The sequence below is a fragment of the Cariama cristata genome, unplaced genomic scaffold (assembly GCF_000690535.1).
Source record: "Cariama cristata isolate BGI_N322 unplaced genomic scaffold, ASM69053v1 scaffold29776, whole genome shotgun sequence".
In the NCBI taxonomy this organism is placed as follows: domain Eukaryota; kingdom Metazoa; phylum Chordata; class Aves; order Cariamiformes; family Cariamidae; genus Cariama; species Cariama cristata.
Genome location: NW_009622059.1, coordinates 5013 through 26850, shown reverse-complemented (window position 1 = coordinate 26850; position 21838 = coordinate 5013). Strand labels below are relative to the sequence as shown.

Sequence of the window (21838 nt, the reverse complement as noted above, 5' to 3'; positions counted from 1 at the left end):
ATAAATACTGCTCTTACGAACAGAGAAAATAGTTCTTGGGAGGTTCTTAGGCAAATGTCTCACTGCAAATTGATGGCTGAGGTGGCATCAATGCTGTGTACATACCATTAACGCCACGTACTTCCCTCGTTGACTTTTTTTTTCTCCTGGATTCAAGCTTTGAGATCCTCCTGATGAAGGACATCTGCTAATCAGAATTGATTGTTGTAGCCTACAGTTCTTTCATGTCTTGATTTGGGCTTTGCTGGAAGGGGAATGTGCAACAGCTGCATTGCGGCCTCCTGTGCTACAGTTTTTTGTCAATGAGTATGGAAAGGATCTTCAGAAAAGGCAATGCAATGGTTTTCCAGTAACACAGATTTTAATCCAGCTTGCCTGTTTGTCTTTATTTTCTCATAAATTCTAGTAAAACTGAGTGGGGTGATAACAAAGGAGAATGGCTAACTAACTTCTTTGAAAGTGAGTGGTGTCAGGTGATAGAGGAGGAGGAAACAAAGATTGAGGGGCCGGGGGAAGTAGCAGCCCCACTTGTCGTTAAAACAAGAATTGCTGTCTTTTGAAAATCTGAGTTACATTTTTGGAGGTGGGAAGGGAAGAAATCGTAGGGTTAGAAGAGGACTGAAGCTGGCATGTTCTAGCTTCAAAATACTATACCTTTCTCCTTTGACATGTGTTTTAGAACTCTGTATGTTTACAGCTTTTGCTCAAAAAAATCAGTGATGGCCAAAAAGAAAGAAAGAAGAAAACAAATACTTCTGGTTTTATAGGATATGTATAGGACAAAAAATATCTGTTAATATTTTTCTGTAAAGAAAAGTTAATGTCTTGTGGCTAGCACACAGCCAGGGTAATCCAGAAGAACTGGTTTCTCTGCATGGCTCTGCCACAGTCTAAGAGACCTCGGGCAATCCATGTACTGGTCATCAGTGCAAGAGTCGGACAATTTTATGTTGGTTAGTCACTGAAGAAAATACAGATGGAGTCCTAAGAGCAAGTCCTAAGACTCTAATGTGTTTGTTTCCCCCTGTCCACTCCCAACCAGGGATCTCTCAAATCATGCTAATTTGTGTGCTTTTTCTCTGTCCTACTGAACCTTGATTTATTTTAGGCAAAGTATAAATGTTTCAGCAGCATGGATGAGGAGTACCCACTCCCCTGCCACAGAACATCTTCTAGTCTAAGGTCCTGAGAGTCAGCAGTGAAAGGAAAAAGATAATATTGTGATTCAGCCCAAGCTTTGATGTGCTCAGACCATCTTCAGAGTAGATAACGCCAATGCAGTTGTAGTGTCCTTGGAATATGAGGAGAGGTGTGAAGAACCGAACGTGGGTTGACAGAGTGTCATTTTTAATGTAGCCTCTCAGCTTGAAAAACAGGCTGCACGTGACAAATGTGCTTAAATTTCTTCTTTTCCTTACCTGAAAACTGTATAAACTATTAGGCTTCAGAAGTCTTCTGTGAGGGACGATGTTCCGAAAATCTAAATTCTTGGATGTAAAAGCAAAGAAATAAACTAGATATTCATTTTATTGAAATCAAAGAATTTTGATGACCCCTTTAAAAGAGAGGAGCATAAATCCTTGTAATGCCTTTGTCTGCACATGAAATAACTTGTCTTGTTAGTGATAGTCATTATTTACTCTCTTCTGATTTTCCAGAAACCTTGTTTACATCATAATGTTGTGAAAGGAAATCCTCCTGTCTTGGGTCCGTACCTGTCTTCTCACGACTGTGATGCAAAGGAGGGAAAAAAAAGTGTAATTTCAAACCACAAATATGCTCTGGCCTTTTGACATCCACTGAGTGGTTCCAGGAGGAAGGGAACCTGAATAAGTCATACTGGTAGAGGTAGAGATGAGAGAGAGAAGGAAGCTCACAGGCACACTAGTTTTAATAGCTCAGTTCAGATGTTTTTATTTTTAATGTATGCAGGCTTCTTTGCTGCTGCAGTCCCAGTTGGAGGTTGAATTAACAGGGAACTACATCAGTGTGTTGAAGGAAGTTCAGAATGCACTGTGCTATACTTTGATTTGGGAGATAATGGTGAAAAAATAATTTGATTAGGGTTTTCCTTTCGCTTCAGTGAGTCTGGAAGGTTCCTGGATTTGGAAATCTCAGTGTCGTTTTATTAATTCATACAGGGCAGAATTTTGATAGGAATGCTTGAGAATTACTTTTAAAAATTTTAAAATGTCATTGCATTTCTAGTAAGTAGGTATGCTGAGCACTGCTTTTCCTGTCTTCCTGTAGATGGAGTTCTTTTGTCTAGATAAATAAGAAATTGGATTTGATTTTATTTTTAATGGCATTCTTGCAGAGTTTGTGAATTATCAGGGATCATAAATCTCTCCATTTTATATGCTGTCTAGTGACAGCATGCATTTTTCGATATATAAAAGCAAAGCAGATGCAAGGGTCTACAACGAAACCTAGAGCAGAAGTATTTGGAAGCTGGACGCTATCCTATTTTTTTATTAATTGAAAACAGTTTAATCATAGAATTTTAATTGAGAAGACATTTTACAGCATTCCAGAAATATATCGCCTGAGATGTTTCTTGAATCCTTCTGTCTTTCCTATAAAAGCAAATTTTAAATATCAGGAGGTTTTCATGTGCTTTTTAAGGCTGTGTCATCTGTTTTAAACCTTTGTAATTTATTGAGAACTACCCCTTGATTCATTTGTGTAATCTTTTTCTTAGTATATAAGGAGGCTTAAAGTGCCTGGGTTTTGGTTGGTTGTACAACTGAACTTAAAGATCCACTGAACCGTATCTTCAAACAGTTGTGCTTAGGATACTGAAATTTTAAGTGCTTTTGTTGATTTCACTTTATGATTGAATGTAATATTATTTTCTGTCAGTCATCTGTTCTAATATTTTAACAGAAGCCTGGCTCTGCAAATAAAGGGAAGGAAATAGGATGAAAAATGAGGATTAAATTGCAGGGGAAACTGTTGCAGAATGAGCTCAGTTAAACTGTGGCAGTCTCTCTCACAAGGAAGCTTTTTTTGTTTGGGATGTTATGAAACTATCCCACAGAAAAGGACAAAGCAATAGATAGTAAGGAGCAACCAAATAAAAAAAAATCTCCTGGTGCCAAGCCACTGCCTGTGTAGTGTATCACATGACCTAGCAGAATCATAAATATTTTAGGAAGAAGAAAAAGAAAAACTGATGTGAATATCTGTAGCTTCTCTGACTGTTTAACTGTCTATGCCGTGAAGAACAACATTTGCCCTGTGAATTGTTGTTCCAAGTTTAATCTGCTGGTGGGAAATCCTAGAAAAGCATTATTTTCAAACACAGTTGCTGCATGTAGTCATCGGTCTCCATGGTACCTTAGCATGTGTGCCATACGGTAGCGATGGTATGCGTTTGCTGATTTTCTTCCCATGCATTGTAACTCATTTTGTTGCTCTTAAACCAAATCTGTTTTGGTACCAAACTTGGTAGCATCATCAGTGATTTACAATTACTGGTACAACTCTACCATATAAGGGGACCTCAAACCACAGTATATAAATTGTGTGCATACATGCACCGTCAGTTAGTGAGTCGTTTTCCATGAGTTATCTGATGTTTTATACAGATTTAAAATTTAAAAAGAAAAAAAAAAAGGGATTGAACGTGGAGGAAGAGTTAATGTAATCTATATGAGGACTGTTAGGATCATCTGGCTTAATTTGGGCACATTTTTAAAACTTAACTGATGAGTGTGAGAGCCTATTTCTGCATACATATGAAGAATTTAGGCTTAAGAAAAAAACCTCAGTAATCTCAGAACTAACGAACTATGGAGTCTTTTGGTCATTTGGATATCTTATGCCTGTACTATTCTTTTTGAAATTGTCCTCAGATAGGAAAAGCAACAGGCTCCTCTAGAAGGATAGTTCGTTAACCAGTTGATTTTGAAAGTTAGCTGTGCAAACTGTTGAAATTAACAACTCTCACCGTCTGAACTCTTTATTCTGGTGTAACAACATCTATATGACCTTGCATTTTGAGTTAACATGCTTCTTGTGATATTATGATTATATATCTTAAAAGTGGTAATGGCGGTTGTATATGTTTATTGACTTTAGAAACATTATGTCTTTAAATAGAATCTTTGAATCTATCTATTCCTGTAAATCACCAGTCTGTTTTGTGGCTTCTGTAATCTATTTCTTTGGCCAGCACGAGAAGAATAGGTACAGAAAAGGTACTGCCGGTCTGAAAAGATGTCCTAGTGTTCCTCTGTTACTGATCTGCAAGTAGCCGTGGGATTTGGAGAACTAAGCCTTACTGATTAAAAGAACTCTCACAGAAAGGAATTTTGGGGAAGTTTGCATGAGTCAGTATAATATGCCAAATGGCTGTTTCAGATACATTTTCGTGAAGCAGGAACTTTAGAAAGGTCTTCCTTTCCTGCTTACAAATATTAGGTCTTAACTCTACCTAACTGAAAATGCCCATCTCCATCCTTCTGTCTTACGCGTCTTTGAATTCTGCTACCTCTCTGCAAGTTGGCAAATGTACAGAATTTATGGATGTGTGCAGACTGAGGGCTCCCTTTTCGTAAAACAGCTGTTTTGATGTCCGTGTACTTCATCCTGCTGTGCATCATACTGATGTTCCTCGTCCCTAGATTGGAAGAATCTCCTCAGTGGTACCCTGAAGTTTAAGTTATTTTGTAGTCATGCAGTGGTACTGAAATTTTCCAGCCACGTCTTTCAGCTTCTTTTCAACATTTCACATGAAATTCAAGCTGCTTGGTATTCTGTCAGTGTGCCTACATTTCTGTCATTTCATACATACTCATCCCTCACTCTCTTGTTTTTCTTTGCTCTCAGCTTTGCAACTGTTTTCATCCACGCTTGTGTGCCTTAAGCAGCTTTCCACGTGCCCAGTGCTTTTCTCTTGGTTCCGCCTTTAGTTTGCTCTTTTTACAGAGCTGTTAAAGGAGTTCGTAGTCGTTACCTTCAGATTGTCTAACTCCAGTATTCCTGCTTTTTTGCTTTATGTCGACAGAAAGTTCTTGGGAAAAATGACTTGACCTATTTTCACATCTTTTACATTTTATTTGTTATTTATATATTGCCATAAAATAATGAGGACTGCAATATCTGGTTTTTAAGCCCAAATGAGTGATTTTTCCCATGTGTTTAAAACTGTATTAATTTTGGACTTTTACTATTGTAGGAGGTTGGTGAGCCATTCAAAGAGGAGAAGGCTGTTGCTAAATACTTGCGTTTCAACTGTCCAACAAAATCCACCAACATGATGGGCCACCGAGTTGATTATTTTATTGGTAGGGTTACTTTTAACCAGAGAATGTAACTTTCTTCTAACATTGTACTTGGAGGGCGGTGGGGGAGGCTGTTCTGTTTTTATCAGTAGTACTTTATCTAATATGTACTGATCTTACAGTTTGGTTTTGAAAACTTACCTGGGCATCAGAGAGCCAGGAAATTAATCTTACCAGCCTGAAGTAAACACAATAAACTTATTGCTCTGTGATTTAAAGGTGTATAGTTGTCACAAGTAACGTGTTTCAGCATAGTGGCTAGTCTTTCTTTAAAGATTGAGAGGATGTGGAACATCACTAGAATGGACTGACTGGTTGGTATGGTTCAAGGAATGTAAACTAAACATTAAAATAAATGTTGTTAATTTTAATGCATTTTTAATTCCATTTTTCCCTCTAGCCTCAAAAGCTGTGGATTGCCTCCTGGATTCGAAATGGGCAAAGGCAAAGAAAGGAGAAGAGGCTTTATTTACAACCCGAGAGTCTGTAGTTGATTACTGCAACAGGTATGACCTAGCCCAATTCATCAGTTTTATTAATGAGTATAGTTGTCAAGATGTCTTAGTTATTTAGGAACCAATCTCACTTAGGCTTTGTGAGTTCTAAAACATTTGTGGTTGTATGTAAAAATAATGATTGTATTTTTATTACTGTGTTTGAGGGTGGAAACAATGTAGTTTCATCATCTTTAATCTCAAAACTCTCACATGCTTTCATGGTGCTGCTTGGGGCAGCACGATGAACAAAATTATTTTCCTAAATTTTATAGTTATTTGAAATTAGTAGGGTCAGAGCTCTCAAATCTCTCCTTCTCGTGGACCTAGTCTGCTATCCTGGCAGAAGTTGGACCTTGAGGTTCAGTGTATGCCTCTCAAATGGTATGTCCCTGCTGCTTAGTGTACTCTGAGGGCTTTGTTTAGATAAGGGGCGTAGTCTGACTGTACCTCATTTGGGGCAGACATGTAGGGTTAAGAGGACCGTCTACACTCGGAGAGCTCTGCGAAAGCTGCTTAGAAATCAAGAATATGGCTAATATTTAGTCTTTTTTTTTTCTGGCCTCTTTTAGGTAGTCATCCAACAAGGTGAGATTCTTCCCCCCAGTTCCAGGGCTGAGGCAGGGCTGATTTGGTGTTTGAACTTTAATCCTTTGCTGATTTCTTCAAGAAAGTTTAGAAAAAAGCATTATTTTAAGACAAGCAGGAAAATAAGTTTTCCCTTCCAGAGTCTTTGGACTGAGGTAGGAGTCTGTGTGTTTGTTCTTCAGTTACTAAAGCACTGGATGAGACAACAGTTGGTTAAGTCCTTCAGCTCCAGCAGTGTAAAGAATGCCTCTGTAGTGTGCAAGGAAAATTAGTTCAACCTGCTGTTCTCTGGCGCTGATTGTTATCACCAGTATCATTTTGTGCCCTGATGATCTGTTTGGTACTGTACCATGTCTGCAGTTTGGTTTCTCTTGCTGGCTTCTATATTGCTACTAATGCTAAGGCCACCTTTGGTCACTGAAGCTGTTTTCAGAGTTTTAAACATTAGCACTGTCTACTTCCTTTGCGTTTTGAAAGGGACAGAGGAATATCCTAATACAAAAATATTCCCTTCAGGGTAAGAGGCTGCTTAGGCTCTTTTTCATATAAAAAACAAGTGCCTTAGCTCTCTTGGTGTGGCTATTGCTTGTTTTACCTGCCCTGTCAAACAAAACCCAAATCTCAGATCCTGCTCCTTCATCCTGTGTCAATTGCATCAATCAGTTGCATATTTAAATCAAGTTACTAACTGAATTCATAATGCTGTTCCAGTACATAAGATCTCCCGGTACACTGATACATTCATTTAAGTTCAGTAAGTTCTCTTTTGAGGGGTTTTGTTCACAAATAAGCTACGTCACTAATGCTTTGTTCAGCATATAGGTTATATAGAGAGGGTTAACAAGTGGGGAATCGGCAAGCAGCCTGGACTTCATTAGTTATGTCAAGGTCTGTCCCACCAAGCCTGGCTGTTGGCCACACTGGTACCGCGGCTGCATGCTCGGAGCAGGAGGTCTTGCACAGTGCCGTCTTTTGATATTCCATCGGGGAGGCAGAGGTGGCTCCTGCAAGTGAAAGAGCTGTCCTGCAGGCCAGGCCTGTCCTGTGGGCTGCGCAGTACCTCAGCGCCCTAAACTTCCAGCTGTGAAGAGAAGTAGTTTCTCTCAAACAAGTGGTTTTCTGTCGCTAGAAAGAGAATCCATGTTAACGATTGTCTGAAGGAACTTTTTTTTATATACCTGAAACAACTCTCCTTGATAGTCATCATGCATATAAATTTAATTGGTAGAACGTCATCTCTCTCTTTAGTGAGTTTTCCTAATTTAACAAGCAGTCCAGTGTAAGGATTTGGTCTGCAGCAAGAGATAAAAGAAATCAAGGACAAATCCAATTGATTTAATGCGTGGGATCAGGATTTTCGGTATGAATGTGTGCTTGGATTTCACAGCCCACTGCTTCCTCTCAGTCTGAAGAGCAGTATTCTGTACTGCTCTTCCTATTCTGAATTTGGCTATCATCCTTTGGAGGACGTTACTTGCTGGTGACAACCTTCAGACTACCAAATACTGCTTCCTGGTGCCCCGCTGGCCATACGTATACTTACTATAAGGTATGCTGACATGAATGGAAGGCTTGCAGATGTAGCACAGTTCCAACAGGGTGATCTTACTCATCGTGCACCACTTACCAAGGAACTTGATAAGCCATGTGTCCGCTTTCTTATTTTTGCTATGAAATACATTGACGTGAACTTGAAAAGAAATACCGCATGGAGTTGCATTAATGGGAAAGATAATTAAATTGACCTGGTGGCTTTCTCCATCCTGCATCTTGCATATTCGTTTATATCTATGCAAAATGCTGCCACAGAAAAGCATGGGTTTTACCAGTTTTGCACAGATGAATGGAAAAAGCAAAGCAAGAGGTGAGAGACAGGATAATTAGGTCTGGTGTATTTAGTTGTAAATAGAGCAGATGATGGTGACCTCTGTCTTTCAGTTGTGCTATTCATGATTATATTAGCTAAATAATCTAGATGGTATCTAATAACATAATTGAGTGTAAACATTATTATCACAGCCACACTTAAATCTATGATTTAATTTTTTTCATTTTAAGACTCCTGAAAAAACAGTTCTTTCATCGAGCATTAAAAGTGATGAAAATGAAACCTGACAAGGATACAAAGAAAGAAAAGGAAAAAGGAAAGGCGGAGAGTGGGAAAGAAGAGGAGAAAAAGAGCAAGAAGGAAAGTGGCAAAGATGAAAAAACTAAGAAGGAGAAAGAAAAGGAAAAGAAAAAAGATGGTGAAAAAGAGGAGTGTAAGAAGGTAAGTACTGTCTGTAAGAGAAGAGACAAACCTGTAACAGAGGATATATTAAGTGATTGTTAAGATTACATTGGCTTAAAAAGATAGTTGGTTGTTCTAAAATGTGACATATCTTTTTTTGCCTGTTTTCATCTCTAAAATATGCTGCCTTTTTTTTAAAAAAAAATGTTGGAGTTTCTCTGATTTTCATCTAGATCAAAAAAGAGGCTTCAGCGGGGCCTTTATGTACCTCATCATCTTCTCATGTGGACTGAGTTAATCAAAAACTACTTCTCCTCAGCTGCAGTGGGCAATGATGCTTTGTGCAAGTACACGTTAGCATAGAGTGACACATTTGCATGGGACCTAACATCTTAAAACAGTGCAGCTGCACATGTAAAACAAAAACAATTTTGCAATGTTTTGGTAATAAGAATGTTTGGAATGTAATATTTGATACTTGGTGTTTGTACATAGCTCTGTGAGAGCGGGCTGGTTTTGTGTGTGACAGCTCCATTACTAATCTGCATAATGCCTAGTTTTCACAGACTTCTGATTTACTTTCTTTAAAGTTCAAGCTATAATTACTGTGCAAGTTTTCATGCGTTCTTTCATGTTTTAATTCCTGATTTATTTTATTAGCAGAACAGAATTCCTAAATTAAAATGTTAGGAATCTGCAGGAGAAATTTGATGAGGGGATGTGGTTTTTTTCTTTTACATGCAGTGGTCTGAATGCAGTGAGAGTTAGTAGGCTAGTGCTCAAAAGTGATTCCCATTCAGACACTCCTAAGCAAAATAACGGCACATTTAGTGAGAGGTACAGTCTGCCGGTACAGAGGTCTAGATCTGGGAAGAAAGCTACATGGCTAATAAAAGAATTAAAACAATCTCCCTGGCAGTCTAAACATAGAAGGCAGTATAAGATTACCTAGCTCTTGAAGTACTTTAAAATGCTGATTATGAAAGTTATGAACTCCTCCAATTCCCTGTCATCTGGAGAGTTACATTATTAAATGTAATGTTAATTTTTAAACTAATCATTATTTATTGAACTGATATTGTAGTGGCTTATATAATGCAGTGGGTAGTAACTTGAACATCACCACAGGACAAAAACCAGAAAGGTAATTTCAAGCAAAGAAAGAAGCAAAGAGAAGGAAACAGGAGACAGGGAAGAGGAAGCACAAGATCCAAAAAAGAGATTGAGGAAGACAGAGAATAAACAGGCAGAAACTGATTCTGAAAAGATGCCTATGTGGTAAATACGGCACCGAGGTGCCAAATAATTCTAATAAAGTTAGTGATTATGAAGTGGTGTACCCTGTTCTTCGTCTTTGTGCAGACTCCTGCTAGTATCAGTGGGGCTTTGCTATGCATTTGAAGACAACATGTAATCCTGAAGTCAGAGTCTAGTCCTTAGACACTAACTAAAAATAAAATTTCTCTTTCCTTACAATTTTCCTTTATTTTTGAGGTACCTAGTTGGTCATAAATGAGAACAGGAGGAAATAAAGCATCCTTACTTTAAAAAAAAAAGTGTGAACGTAATCTTAAGTTTCTGAAAAGTTACCAGACCCAATATATTCAAATACTAGAAATTAAAACCCTCTTAATTTTCTTTTATTTTTTTAAATATGTCCAATTTGTGTTTGTCCTCAGGATGAGACCCCAGGAACACCCAAGAAAAAGGAAACTAAGAGGAAATTTAAACTTGAGCCACACGAAGACCAAGTTTTCTTGGATGGAAACGAGGTAAGATTTATGGATACTTTCTAACTTTTAGTGTCAGTGTACTATCGTCAGGTAATAGGTTAATTTACTGGATTTCTGCAAACTCTTTCTTGACGTGTTGAAAGAAAAACTAATGGCGGTGTGATGGCTGATCTTGAAACATCAGAGTTTTAGATATTTGCAAGGAGGTTAGCGGGAGTTAAATGTAGGACGGTAACTTAAGAAATCGAAAGGAAAACTTAATGACCAGTAGTTTACATGTCGGTGGCCATGAGGTGAAATGTGTGTCCTCAGGGTGTAATGGAGTGTCTGAGCAGGCCACCCAGAGCAGTTCTGCAGCCTCCCTGCTCGGAGGCTTTCAAGACCAGAGTGGGTAAACGCCCGAGTAACCTGGGCAGGCCTCACAGCTGAGCCTGCTTTGAACAGGAGGGTGGACTAGAGATCTCCTGAGCTCCCTTCCAACCCAAAATATGCTGAAATATTTCTTAACAAAACACAAGCCTTTTAGAGCATGATGTTCAATCACAAGACAGGAAATAAAAAAATATCTGCCACCCAGAGGCTGCCTGGCCTTGTGTTCGGAGCAGATAGGTGACGCTTAGGCATCCCTGAATTCTCATCCTGGCTTTACAACTGAAATGGTGGTCTTAAATACTTCTCTGTACTTTGCTTTCCTGGAGGACAAAGAATTTAATTCTTTAACAGCTCTGTAACGTAGAGAGTCGTATTTGTGCTTTTAAGAGTTGGGATAAATGGTAAGTCGATGCTGTGCGCCACTGTAGTGGAATCTCGCCTTCGGTTATAAAACATATGTGGCAGTGAACTCTGTAAATTAATCACTTGTGCAGAAAAGGTACTTCCTTTACGTGTCTTTATTTCACCCTTCTCAGTCAGTTCTTTTACAACCTGCCTTGCTCTGTTTCATCCCACCTCATGTAGAATCGCACCTACCTCTGATCCTCCCTATTGTCTTTTCCATGGAGGAACCAGGATGGTGGGCAGCATTTAACATGAGGGTGCAGTACTGTATTTGGAGTATAATAGTATTTACTTCTTGTCTTAACATTGTTTCCTTTTTGTTTATTAATGACCTGACATTTTTTAAGAATTGCAACTCCCAAGAGCTTTTTTTAAGTAGTAGCTAATTTAGAGCCAATCCTTGTGTATTTACATAAGCTGTTTTTTCCCTTTTCTTTATTACTTTGCACTTATAAACACTGAATATTACATACTAGGTTATTGCCCAGTCACCGGTCGTGATCTTCAGTTTGTTTGGACTCACAGAACAGCTGACTGGCAGCAGAGCTACACTTCCCTGTAGTCAACTCTCACACCCTGTGGGAAGTAGAATATTAAATACTTGTTGCATCACACTGAAAAACTGTATTACTGCCTCTAAGGTGTCCTCCTGGTAGTTTGTATTAACACATCTGTGATGAGGGTTGCTGGTTTCTAGTAATCAGCAGCTTCTTTTCACAATTAATAGCTAAGATTCAAACTGTTTAGTTTGGTAAGAAAAAAAATAGCCTGTTTTTCTAGTTCAGAAAATCCTGTACTTTACCAAGAAGGTTTTTTTTTTTTTATAAGTCTGAGCAAATCTGATTCAAATGGATCCATAGTTCTTGCAGAGACATTTGGGACCGACTGTTGCAAGTGTAGATGTTTAGATAACAGCGCACTGTGGAACAGAGGGTACAGTTGCACTTACCCGAGGCCATCAAATGGGACTTGAGCTGAACTGAGCATTTCAGCTGGTTGTTTTGTTCCTTATTTTCAGTCTGGTTTTTTCTCTTAAGGGAATCTCTTCAAAGCTAGAAGTATTTTTTTTATTTCCACTTGGTGGACCTGAGAAACTTTTTATTTCTTTACAAAAGATTTTTGGCTTCATGCTGAACAACATTAATGAGTAAAGAAAGATTAAAAACAAACCTCGATTCAGTGCTATTTCTTCCATTTCCCCATCAGTTTTACTGTCTGTTTTCCCTGGGATTTTGTGTCACCTGTAAGTCACTCTGGGTACAACTTCTTTCATGAAGTAATTCTTCGAGAGATGCAGTCTGAGATTTCTGCTGGTTTTGTTACACAGTATGGATCCCTTCCTTCTTTCCCCTCCCAGCTAGAAGCCTCCAGCGCAGCCAGTGCCCTGCCCAGCTCTGCATTGTGTCCTGCCCCAGCAGCAGCACCCTGTCCTCAGGCCTCCTGCCTTGAGGCTCAGACTATAATCAGCGCACAGCTAAGACAGCGGCGAGGGCACGCAGGCGTGCAGCCCCTTGGCTGGCTCTCTCCTTTTGCACCTCCTGCCCTGGCAGAAACCTGTTTCAAGTCCTACTCAGAAGTGTAACCTGTGCTACGAAGAACAACCCCTTGCCTTGCTCCTCTGCCCCGATACGGTGCTGACCACAGGGCCATTTGTTCAGCACCAAGTGTTACAGCATGGCAGTAAGCATTTGGATGAGGGAATAAATGAAATCGTTTATCAGAGAGATTGTTTTCCAAGTGTAAACCAGATTATTTCTGTTGTAGGTGTATGTGTGGATTTATGACCCTGTTCACTTTAAAACTTTTGCCATGGGACTTGTACTTGGTAAGTAAGAGTAGATATTGGTGAGTGCATCACAAATGTAGGCCTAGTACCAACAGGCCTGTCTGTCCTTGGGGAAGTTTGTCTCTTCCCTGGACAGAGTTTTGCCCTTCAGTTTCAGCATTATTTGATACCAATCATAGGAATTTTGATCTCAGGGTGGAGAGGCTACCCGTGGTAAAAGGAAAAAGCTGAAAATGTGAAAATGTTAAATGAATTACTTTAAACTGTGAATGACACCTATCTGACCCTAGAACTTGTATTTGTGTAGGATAAGCCCAATCAGCTAATTTTATTTTTTTTAGTCTAAATTAGTACTGAGGTTAAGTGACATCAGTGAGCTAACAGATCATTCATTGTACTGCTGGTCTAACACCCTTGACCTGTGCCTTCCAGCTTCCTCACCTTTGAGAGAGCCACCTTTCCTGAGAATCCATGTCATCCCTTGGGGCTATATTCAGGCCTTTGACCAGTCCTTGGGGCCACCATGATCTCCACCCAGCTCCCTGTGCCTGTTTTCTGCTGCACTGGTTATAGGCAGCTCCCTGCTTGCCACTTTGCTCGTGCCCTCTCCTCAGAGGTGCTCTTTTTGCTCTGTTCACGAAACCCAGTGACATAGAGTTGCTGAATATGGTCCCTCTCTCTCCCCAGTATGAAAACAGGAGCAGTGAATCTACATAAGGTTTCAGTCAAGGCCTAAAATGCTATCAGTAACTCACCCTAAATAGCAAGCCTAGAACCTTTACTTACGTACCAGGAAAAACTAATCATGCTTCTCACACTTTTCTTATTACCTTCCTGTTTAGTGATTGCTGTTATAGCCGCAACTCTGTTCCCGCTCTGGCCAGCAGAAATGCGTGTTGGTGTTTATTACCTCAGTGTAGGCGCAGGCTGTTTTGTCGCCAGTATTCTTCTTCTTGCTGTTGGTAAGTGTCAGTCGTCTTCATTTTGTCAGCAGGTGAAGTCTAAAAGAGGCAGAGACACAGCCTATGTAAATGTGGTCTGAGAAGCGCGGCTGTCTCGCTTCCCAGGATGTTGTTAGCAGTAGCCAGGCTGATTCTGTGTCTGCATTTCCCTCCTGGCCACTGGATGTCAGAGCTGTGCCACAGAAAGAAAGAAAGAAAGAAAGAAACTTGTGGCACCTGTGGTTTTGGTAAAGTGGAGATATGTTTACTGCCTCCGTTTGAAAAAGAAAAAAAAAAAAAGAAAAAAGGGGGGAGGCGGAAGAAACCTGAGAACTGTACATAAGAACAGATTCAGTGGTGAGAATGGCATAACCAGGATTTTAAAGCTTGCTTTGGCTTGTGTTTCTGTAGCAGAGGGGGATTATGAGCTAAATCATAGATAAGAGAGATGGATAATGGTGTGGGGGAGACGTGGTAAGAACAAACTATTCCACAGTGCTATTGCAGAACAAGAGAGTTTCCCCCAAGGTCAACCCTGTCCCTGGCTTGGGGTGGGTGTTAGTAGCCGTCATCTCTCACACCATAGTTGTATATTTTGTACGTTTACAATAAAACCCAAAATTTCCCTTTTTTCTTCTTTATACAGCTCGTTGCATCCTTTTCCTTATCATCTGGCTCATCACTGGAGGAAGGCATCACTTCTGGTTCCTGCCAAATCTTACAGCAGACGTGGGATTCATTGACTCCTTCAGGCCCCTGTACACACACGAATACAAAGGACCAAAAGCAGACTTAAAGAAAGAGGAAAAACCAGAATCCAAAAAGCAGCAAAAACACGACAGTGAGGAGAAATCAGATAGTGAGAAGAAGGAAGAAGACGATGGGAAAACAGAAGCGACAAGGAACTCGGGAACGGACGGCTCGGGAGGAGAGCGACATTCAGACACTGACAGTGACAGGCGTGAAGACGACAGGTCCCAGCACAGTAGTGGCAATGGAAACGACTTTGAAATGATCACAAAAGAGGAACTGGAACAGCAAACAGACGAAGGGGATTGTGAAGAGGAAGAGGAGGAAGATACCGAAAGTAGGCCTTCACATGAAAAATCATAACTCACTGTGGTTTTGGGACTAAGTATGTGCAAATGGTTGGATTTTCTTTGTTGGCTGATCACCAAAACATAGACCATACAGTAGCATCTTTGTTTGCTGAAATATACATGTTACCAAACGGTTTTTTATCTAGTTCCTTCCTTTTTTTTAACCATTAACTCAATTACGTGGTACTATGTTAATCATTAATATCCATTGACAGACGTTTTATCAATCTGACAAGCTTTCTATTGATTGATAGATTGCCCAGATCGTCCTCAAACATACTGAAAAACATAGTTTTCTGGTACTTGCATAACTGGTCAATTAGTTTAGCTTCTCAAACTTGCTTTTGTAAGACAGGTAAAAGTTGAATGACCAAATCTCAGATTATTCCTAGTTACACTCATTTGATAGCTAGTTAGGTAAAGCCCTTCTTAGCCCACAGCTTTCTTGATATTTTTCTTGATTTTTATCTTCAAAAGATTGTGAAAACTTTCCTAAGAAAACTAGTTTTAGCTGAAGTATTTTGCCGAAAATATAAAAAGCTGGTAGTGCTGAATTTGGCTGCAGTGTTCTCTGTTTCTCCAGACTGCATGCCAGCAACTGAGGAAATCCAAACTGGTTTTGTACATCTGGTTCAGAGAAAGATGTCATCTCCAGCAGGTGAAGGAAGCAGCACGGTTTGGAAATGACGGCTGTTTTCTTTCTCCTGCACCATCATAATTAAAAAAGAAAAAATGTATTCTGTACATAATTTACAAATAAAGCAAACCATTTACTTTAACTGCTACTTATTATTTAGAGATTTGATCCAGCATTCAGTTTGTATTATTAAAGCCATTTTGTGGTGTATCTATCAGAGAAATGCAAGTCAAGAGGACCTCACAGAATATTTGTGTATGATTGGTAGCTGTTCCACAAGAGCTTTAGTTTTGTGCCAACATTCCATGTATTTGAGTATGAGTAAATTGATCTTTATTAAATGAAAGCAAACAACATAGCTGTATGTATGCCTTAATGTTAAAACTTTCTATATTCTGCAACTGGAGTACTTTTTAAACTGAAGAGGCGGGACAGTATTCATCTGTTCAGAAATGTAGGTAACTCGGAGCTACTATGAAGTGACCATTAATAATTTGTTTATAAATATCTTGGAGTAGTTTGTGCAGTTTCTCTTACGCATCCCTTTCTGCTGGAGGTTTGGAGGATGTACTCTATGCTTTGGTTAACAAAGCACTGAAGACATTAAGACTCGGCATCATTCCTCTAGATGATCTTGACAGTAACTGTAGATTTGATTGTCTCCTGAACCCACTCAGAGAAGATAAGGGTAAGCGTGACGTTTTAATAATGGACTTAGAGACCTTTTTTTCCTATGCTGAATTGCTTCCCCTTCCTTCCAGCATCGGCAGTTTGGATGAAGATACTAATTATTCAGATTGTGCAAATATATACATCACAATGGGTGCGCTGATGAACAAGTCATGGATGTGGCGTATTTGCTTCTTAAATCTCCTGAGTATTTACTCCATAAGGAAACAGATAAATTGGATCACTTTTTTATTAATAGAGCAAAAAAATTAAAGGACCCATTACCTAAACGGATTGACTCCTGGATGCTGATTAAAATAGCTAACGAAGTCCTGTTGCTGCCTTCAGTGCCTTACTGAGGTATGCGTTATGTCATGATGAAGCATCTTGACCAACGGCTGCCTTTTCCCTCGCTCAGGCAGCTGGTTGAAGACACTCTTGACACTTTGCTGACGCAGAGGCTACTTTCCTTTGCGCTTGCATTTCACCTTTTTGTGTCTAGTGTTGGGAACAGAGCTGCCTTTCTTTCTGTGCAAGAATCTTCAGTTGTTGGCTCTGTAATTCACAGTGCCTCTGCCCTGAAGAGCGAGTACTACAGCTTGCTTGGTAACTCGGGCTTTTTACCATGCAAGTGCGGAGTTACAAAAATCCTCTCTGCACTGAAGACATCCTGGCGGTGCATTATGTTAATTCTCCAGCAGGAGCTACGCCAAGGGTGGCTGAACTTTTGCGTAGGTATCTTTCAGAAGGCATTTACAAATGAGCACGCTGACCGCGGCAGAACGCGTGCACCGCCACATGCACACGTGTTTGGCGGTGGCTCACAGCAGGCAGCTGAGCCGCTGCTAGTTTTTGAGGACATTAATGCAGTTGATTTCAGTTATGTTTTATTTCCTCCTAAAAGTAAAGTAACATCTTAAGGGCCTTGCTGAGAGAATAAAGTTGAAATGGTCATTTCATAAATACTTTAGGAACGTTGCCATCTGCTTCCTGTGAAGTGGATGTGTGCGATACACCAGCACTACCCACCTGCAGCCTGAGAACAAGTGTCTAGATCTCAAACTTAACTATCAAAAATTTGTACTGTCGCCTTAATAGAGTTCCACACTCACACAGCTGTAGAAGTTGAATTAGCCTTAAGCTCTTTCACTTGATCTGCAGTGAATAACTCAATCTTCTGAAGAACTCGTGTGAAGAAAGAGATCTTCTTGGAGCTGTGCAGTGGTTGAGGAAAGGTCTTCATGACCCATTCCTGTAGTCTAGCACTTTCTACAAGTATTCCCCAGATACTTCAGAGTTACTGTGGAATAAGAGAAGTGACTGCAATATTCTAGTAATAGTAAAATTGTGAGTGGACTTGCCGTATCCTGACAAACGCTTCCAGTCCAAAGAGAGAAAATCACAAAGGTACTTGGCCACATTTAGTTATTTATCAGGCCACTTTTATATCGGGTATTTCAAAGTTCCTCTTGCTGGTTTTGACTTTTAACTTCCAGAGTCTAGGGTGACCTTATGAGAACAAGTGTACACGTATATATATTTAGTTGGAAGTTATTTAAATAATTTGTCTATTAAAATGTCCTTCCTGCGATCAAATTTTATAGTGGTCTTACTGATATTCCTCCCAATGTTTTATATACCCAATATAATTTTCTGATTATTTTTCTTTGCAAGAAAATACGATTATTCCTAACTTTTTTGGGAATTAAATAATTACTAGTAAACCACTAGTTTAGTATTTTAAATAGTGTAAAACCACTATTTACATATTTAATGCAGATCAGTATTTAGCAGAGATGTTACACCCAAGTATGCTGTGCTCTGGTACGGATACAACCTCAGCTCACTTGTGATGTACCGGTGTTCTTAAACAAAGGCTGATCTTACCCTAGCAACTAAGAAATAATTAAAAATTATTCTTTGACAAATTCGCGTATTTCTTTACCTGTAGAAGTGGTACAAGTGCTGGTGGGGATGCTTGTATCTGTGATGATAAGCAATTTTGTAATAGCAAAGTACCTTTGTGGCAGCTGCTCAGGGGGAGCATTGACTTTGACCTGCTATATATCACATAGCAGATTTTTCTTTTTTTTTTAACGCCTGTATTTTATAGGAGAGAGAGAGAGACTGCTCATTTAGGCCTGTTTCTGTTTGAAATTGGTACCGGATGGAGTTCACAGAGCATCGCACAGCACAAAGGGCAGCTAAAGAAAAATGGAGAATTTCTCAGTTCCTCGGCCAACTCTTACATTACACTTTGATCAGGACTTGCCTTCCTTTCGTTGGATCAGGAGAAAGGTTGACACAAGCATCTGCCTTACATAAACATTAAATGCAGACGATGTAAACATTAAATGTAGAAATGTGGAAAATATACCTGCATGGCTTTAGCCCCTTATTTTCCTTCCTGCAACCACCTGCATCTCTCTCTGTGGCACTAAGCTCTAAGAGCCTTGCAAGGCCGCTCTCCAGCTCCTCTGGGAACATAATTCTTTTCTAATAGGGTCACAATGGCAGCAAAGTAATGTTCAAACCTCACGGTTGGCATCAAAAGTGCTGGGCAACAGAGAAACATCCTCTTCCAGCTGCAGTTGTTTTACTGGCAGCAGTTGGAAGTCCCTGTCAGAATCCCTCTTGGATCTGTTGGCAGATCAGTTGAAGTGTGCTCAGTTTACAGAGTAAACCCTTCTCACCCTCCTTGCTCCTGTGCCCTGCCCTTTTCCTCCCTCACGCAGCTGCTGAGCTGCTGACCCCTTGCCCTCCCCACACCACAGTTTCTATACTCCAGCCACAAGCCTCAGCAATTCACAAAATAAAATGTACCTAAATGTCACCTGGAAAAAAGCCCACTGAGGAAAAGTTAAGTATCGGTCCCTACTGTTTTCCTCCCCGGAGATGCCACAGCAAGGATGGGAGATGGGCTTCCCCATCACTGCGTGATCCACAGCCTGAACGAGCTCTTGCTCCCTGTGTGCCTGACTGTGGATGACACAGCCCAGCTGTTCAGAGCAAGGATGTGTCCTTCCCCTCTTCCCCGTTCCCAAAATTTGCCTTATGCTAACCTAGGTGCCCTAGGTTGCTATGCACTGCCATTAGCTTGGGGTAAAAGGATTTTCAAGTAACGCTACGTCCTGCCTTTCACAGAACAGATGTGGGCTCCGCTCAGCACGTGCCCTTTTCTGGGCCAGCTGGGCTGACGGAGCTCATGGCTTTGGCTCCAGGCACCAGGAAATGATATTGGCACCAGGGAGGGGTTGAGTCTGTAAGCCAGAGAGCTGCAGAATCCCAACACGTGGGCCCAATGGCAACAATGGGTGATTTGAAAGCGGTGCTGGCCCTTAAGCACCCCATGAAACATCCTCTGGCCTTGACTTACTTATTAAGGGAGAGCTGAACCCTTTTAATGTCCAAATTCACTTCCCTCTTTCACTCCTCCTCCTCAGGTTAGTGCTGGAAGAGAGCAGGAGAGAAGGGCCACCGCAAGCTGGCTGAAAACACCGGTAGGACGGGCTCAAAAAGACTGGTTGTGAAATGACGCAAAGAGGAGCAGACCCGGGATCCTAAGAGCTAGTGGTGTCACTGGCTTGACTCCATTCATGGCAGGCCCAGCTGGGGACGCCAAGGCTGTTCACTAACAACTGCCTGAGGCACACTGCGGCACGGAATCTCAGATCAACTTTTTCGATAGGAAGGTTCTATACATATAGGTTCTATACACAGTGTTTCTTTCAGTTCTAGAAAGCTTGTGTTTGCCTTATTTCCTGATATTCGAGTCTGAATTCTTCATGGAGATGCACTGGGATAAATTCAGAGTAGATCCACAAATTTGTAATATCACAAAAACGGGCCAGGAGACAGACTCTGCTGGTAGTTTCTCTGCTCACCCTCAGTAAGGAACGCTCCCACGGGAGATGCTCAGGGACCGCGCGTCCTCATTCTGCGCCTTCTGCCATAGGTGTTGCTATTCATTGCCGAGCTGTTGTGGGAAGAGGGAGCTGTATCACTTACTGCTTGGCTGATATTTCATCCAACTACTTCTCATACATTTTTAAAACCAAACCTAGAAATGTTTGAATCATGCAAGTTTGAACAAACTTCCTTATTATGCTATTTTTTACCAGCAAGTCTTTATCAAACATTTTCCAATATCGAAAGTGGTTACGATGCAACTGCTTTAAAGTTCTACAGTTCAGCATTTAGCACGGAGATCATTGCTAGGGTTACCTTTTCTTTTAAAATAGGCAACTCTTGTTAGGAACTCCAGTCTGTTCTGTGACAGAGTCTCCATCTACTTGCCAGCACAGCTGTGTGATAGATGAATCGACTTCTAAATGCGATCAATTCTGTCAGGGACCTTTAGAGAAAGAGTGGTGATAGTGAACTATATGGAACAGGGCTGACGCCCAGCTCACTCCAGAGGATTCCTCAGGCTACCTGGCTATTTTGTCTAATAAGAAGGGTTGACCGATTTGATTCTTAACCTCTCTGAGAGGTCCCTCTCTATAAAACCAGAATAATATGGTAGCTCTTTACTTGCTTTACCACTGTGTTGTGAGCGTATAAACGCTGGTGTTTGCCAAACACTTAGAGGTAAGACCGAGGACACTGACTTCTAACAAACTTTTACAAGTCATAGCTACTTAATGATTTATTACTGGTTCAGATCAAATACTTCAAAGGGAGTCAGAGGAGAGCGGTATGAAATGGTCCAAGGCTCTGCTGTACACCAACACGGCACTGTAGCTTTCTCACTTAGGAGCAGGACAAAACAATCCTATCAGTGTAAATAAAATGAGACTGAAGCAGCTGCTGAATGTTTTCAATAGACTTCTGGTAAAGGCTGGTACCGTTTCATTAGGGCTTCTCATTTTATTTAATAAAACATTGGATGATTTTATTTGTAATACAGCAACAGGTGCAGGAAAACAAAAGGCACATTTCCTGATTGTGTCCACAAAGAGTCCATTACTTACTGGCTGACACAGTAGGCATTCGTTTTGACATGCGTATTTTTTGTGTGTGTGAAAGTAATGATCACTCTGAAAAATAATGGGTTTATGATAAAAGATTTTTGAGAGAGGAATAAGTTTAGAGTTAGTAATAGCACTATGCAAACGGTTTCAGTGCAAGTTAAAGTAAAGAGCGAGCTAACAGTACTCGGTAAACATTGATTGTGCTTTAGATATAGATCAAAGTATTCTCTACAGGTGGTAACCACCATTAGTCCTCATCATGTAAAACAGAAACCAAACACAGAAAAGGCTAAGCTTATGGTCCCTGAAAGTTCTTTGTAGCCTGGCTCCGCTAAAGGATGTAGGTGCTTCCACGACACTCCTGCAGTTTACCTTTACTTGTCAATAAATGAAACACAGAGTCATGAGTGACTCTCACAAGCATTAACAGTAAACTCGTATTTTCTCCTTCAGGCATATGTCTTCAACCAATAATTAAGAACGGCTGTTTGTTGGGAATCACAAGATGTCATTTTGAATTCTTCAGATTGAGGGTGGGATTGAAATCCTCTCCCCCCCGAGCTTTTTAGCTTCCTTTTAAATGAAAGTGCCATTACAGAATTTGTTTAAAATTGAAGTCTAC

The 21838-nt window shown here is 40.3% G+C and overlaps 1 protein-coding gene across 1 annotated transcript; it reads left to right on the top strand.

Annotated features, from left to right (window-relative positions):
* The first annotated feature begins 719 nt into the window (after positions 1-719).
* On the top strand, positions 720-16081 carry SEC62 (SEC62 homolog (S. cerevisiae)). Its single transcript, XM_009702207.1, has 8 exons — positions 720-758; positions 5186-5291; positions 5689-5794; positions 8429-8639; positions 10280-10372; positions 12875-12935; positions 13739-13858; positions 14484-16081. Exons 1-8 carry the CDS (start codon positions 720-722, stop codon positions 14948-14950), a joined length of 1203 nt encoding a protein of 400 aa, XP_009700509.1. The 3' UTR covers positions 14951-16081.
* Positions 16082-21838: the final 5757 nt, after the last annotated feature.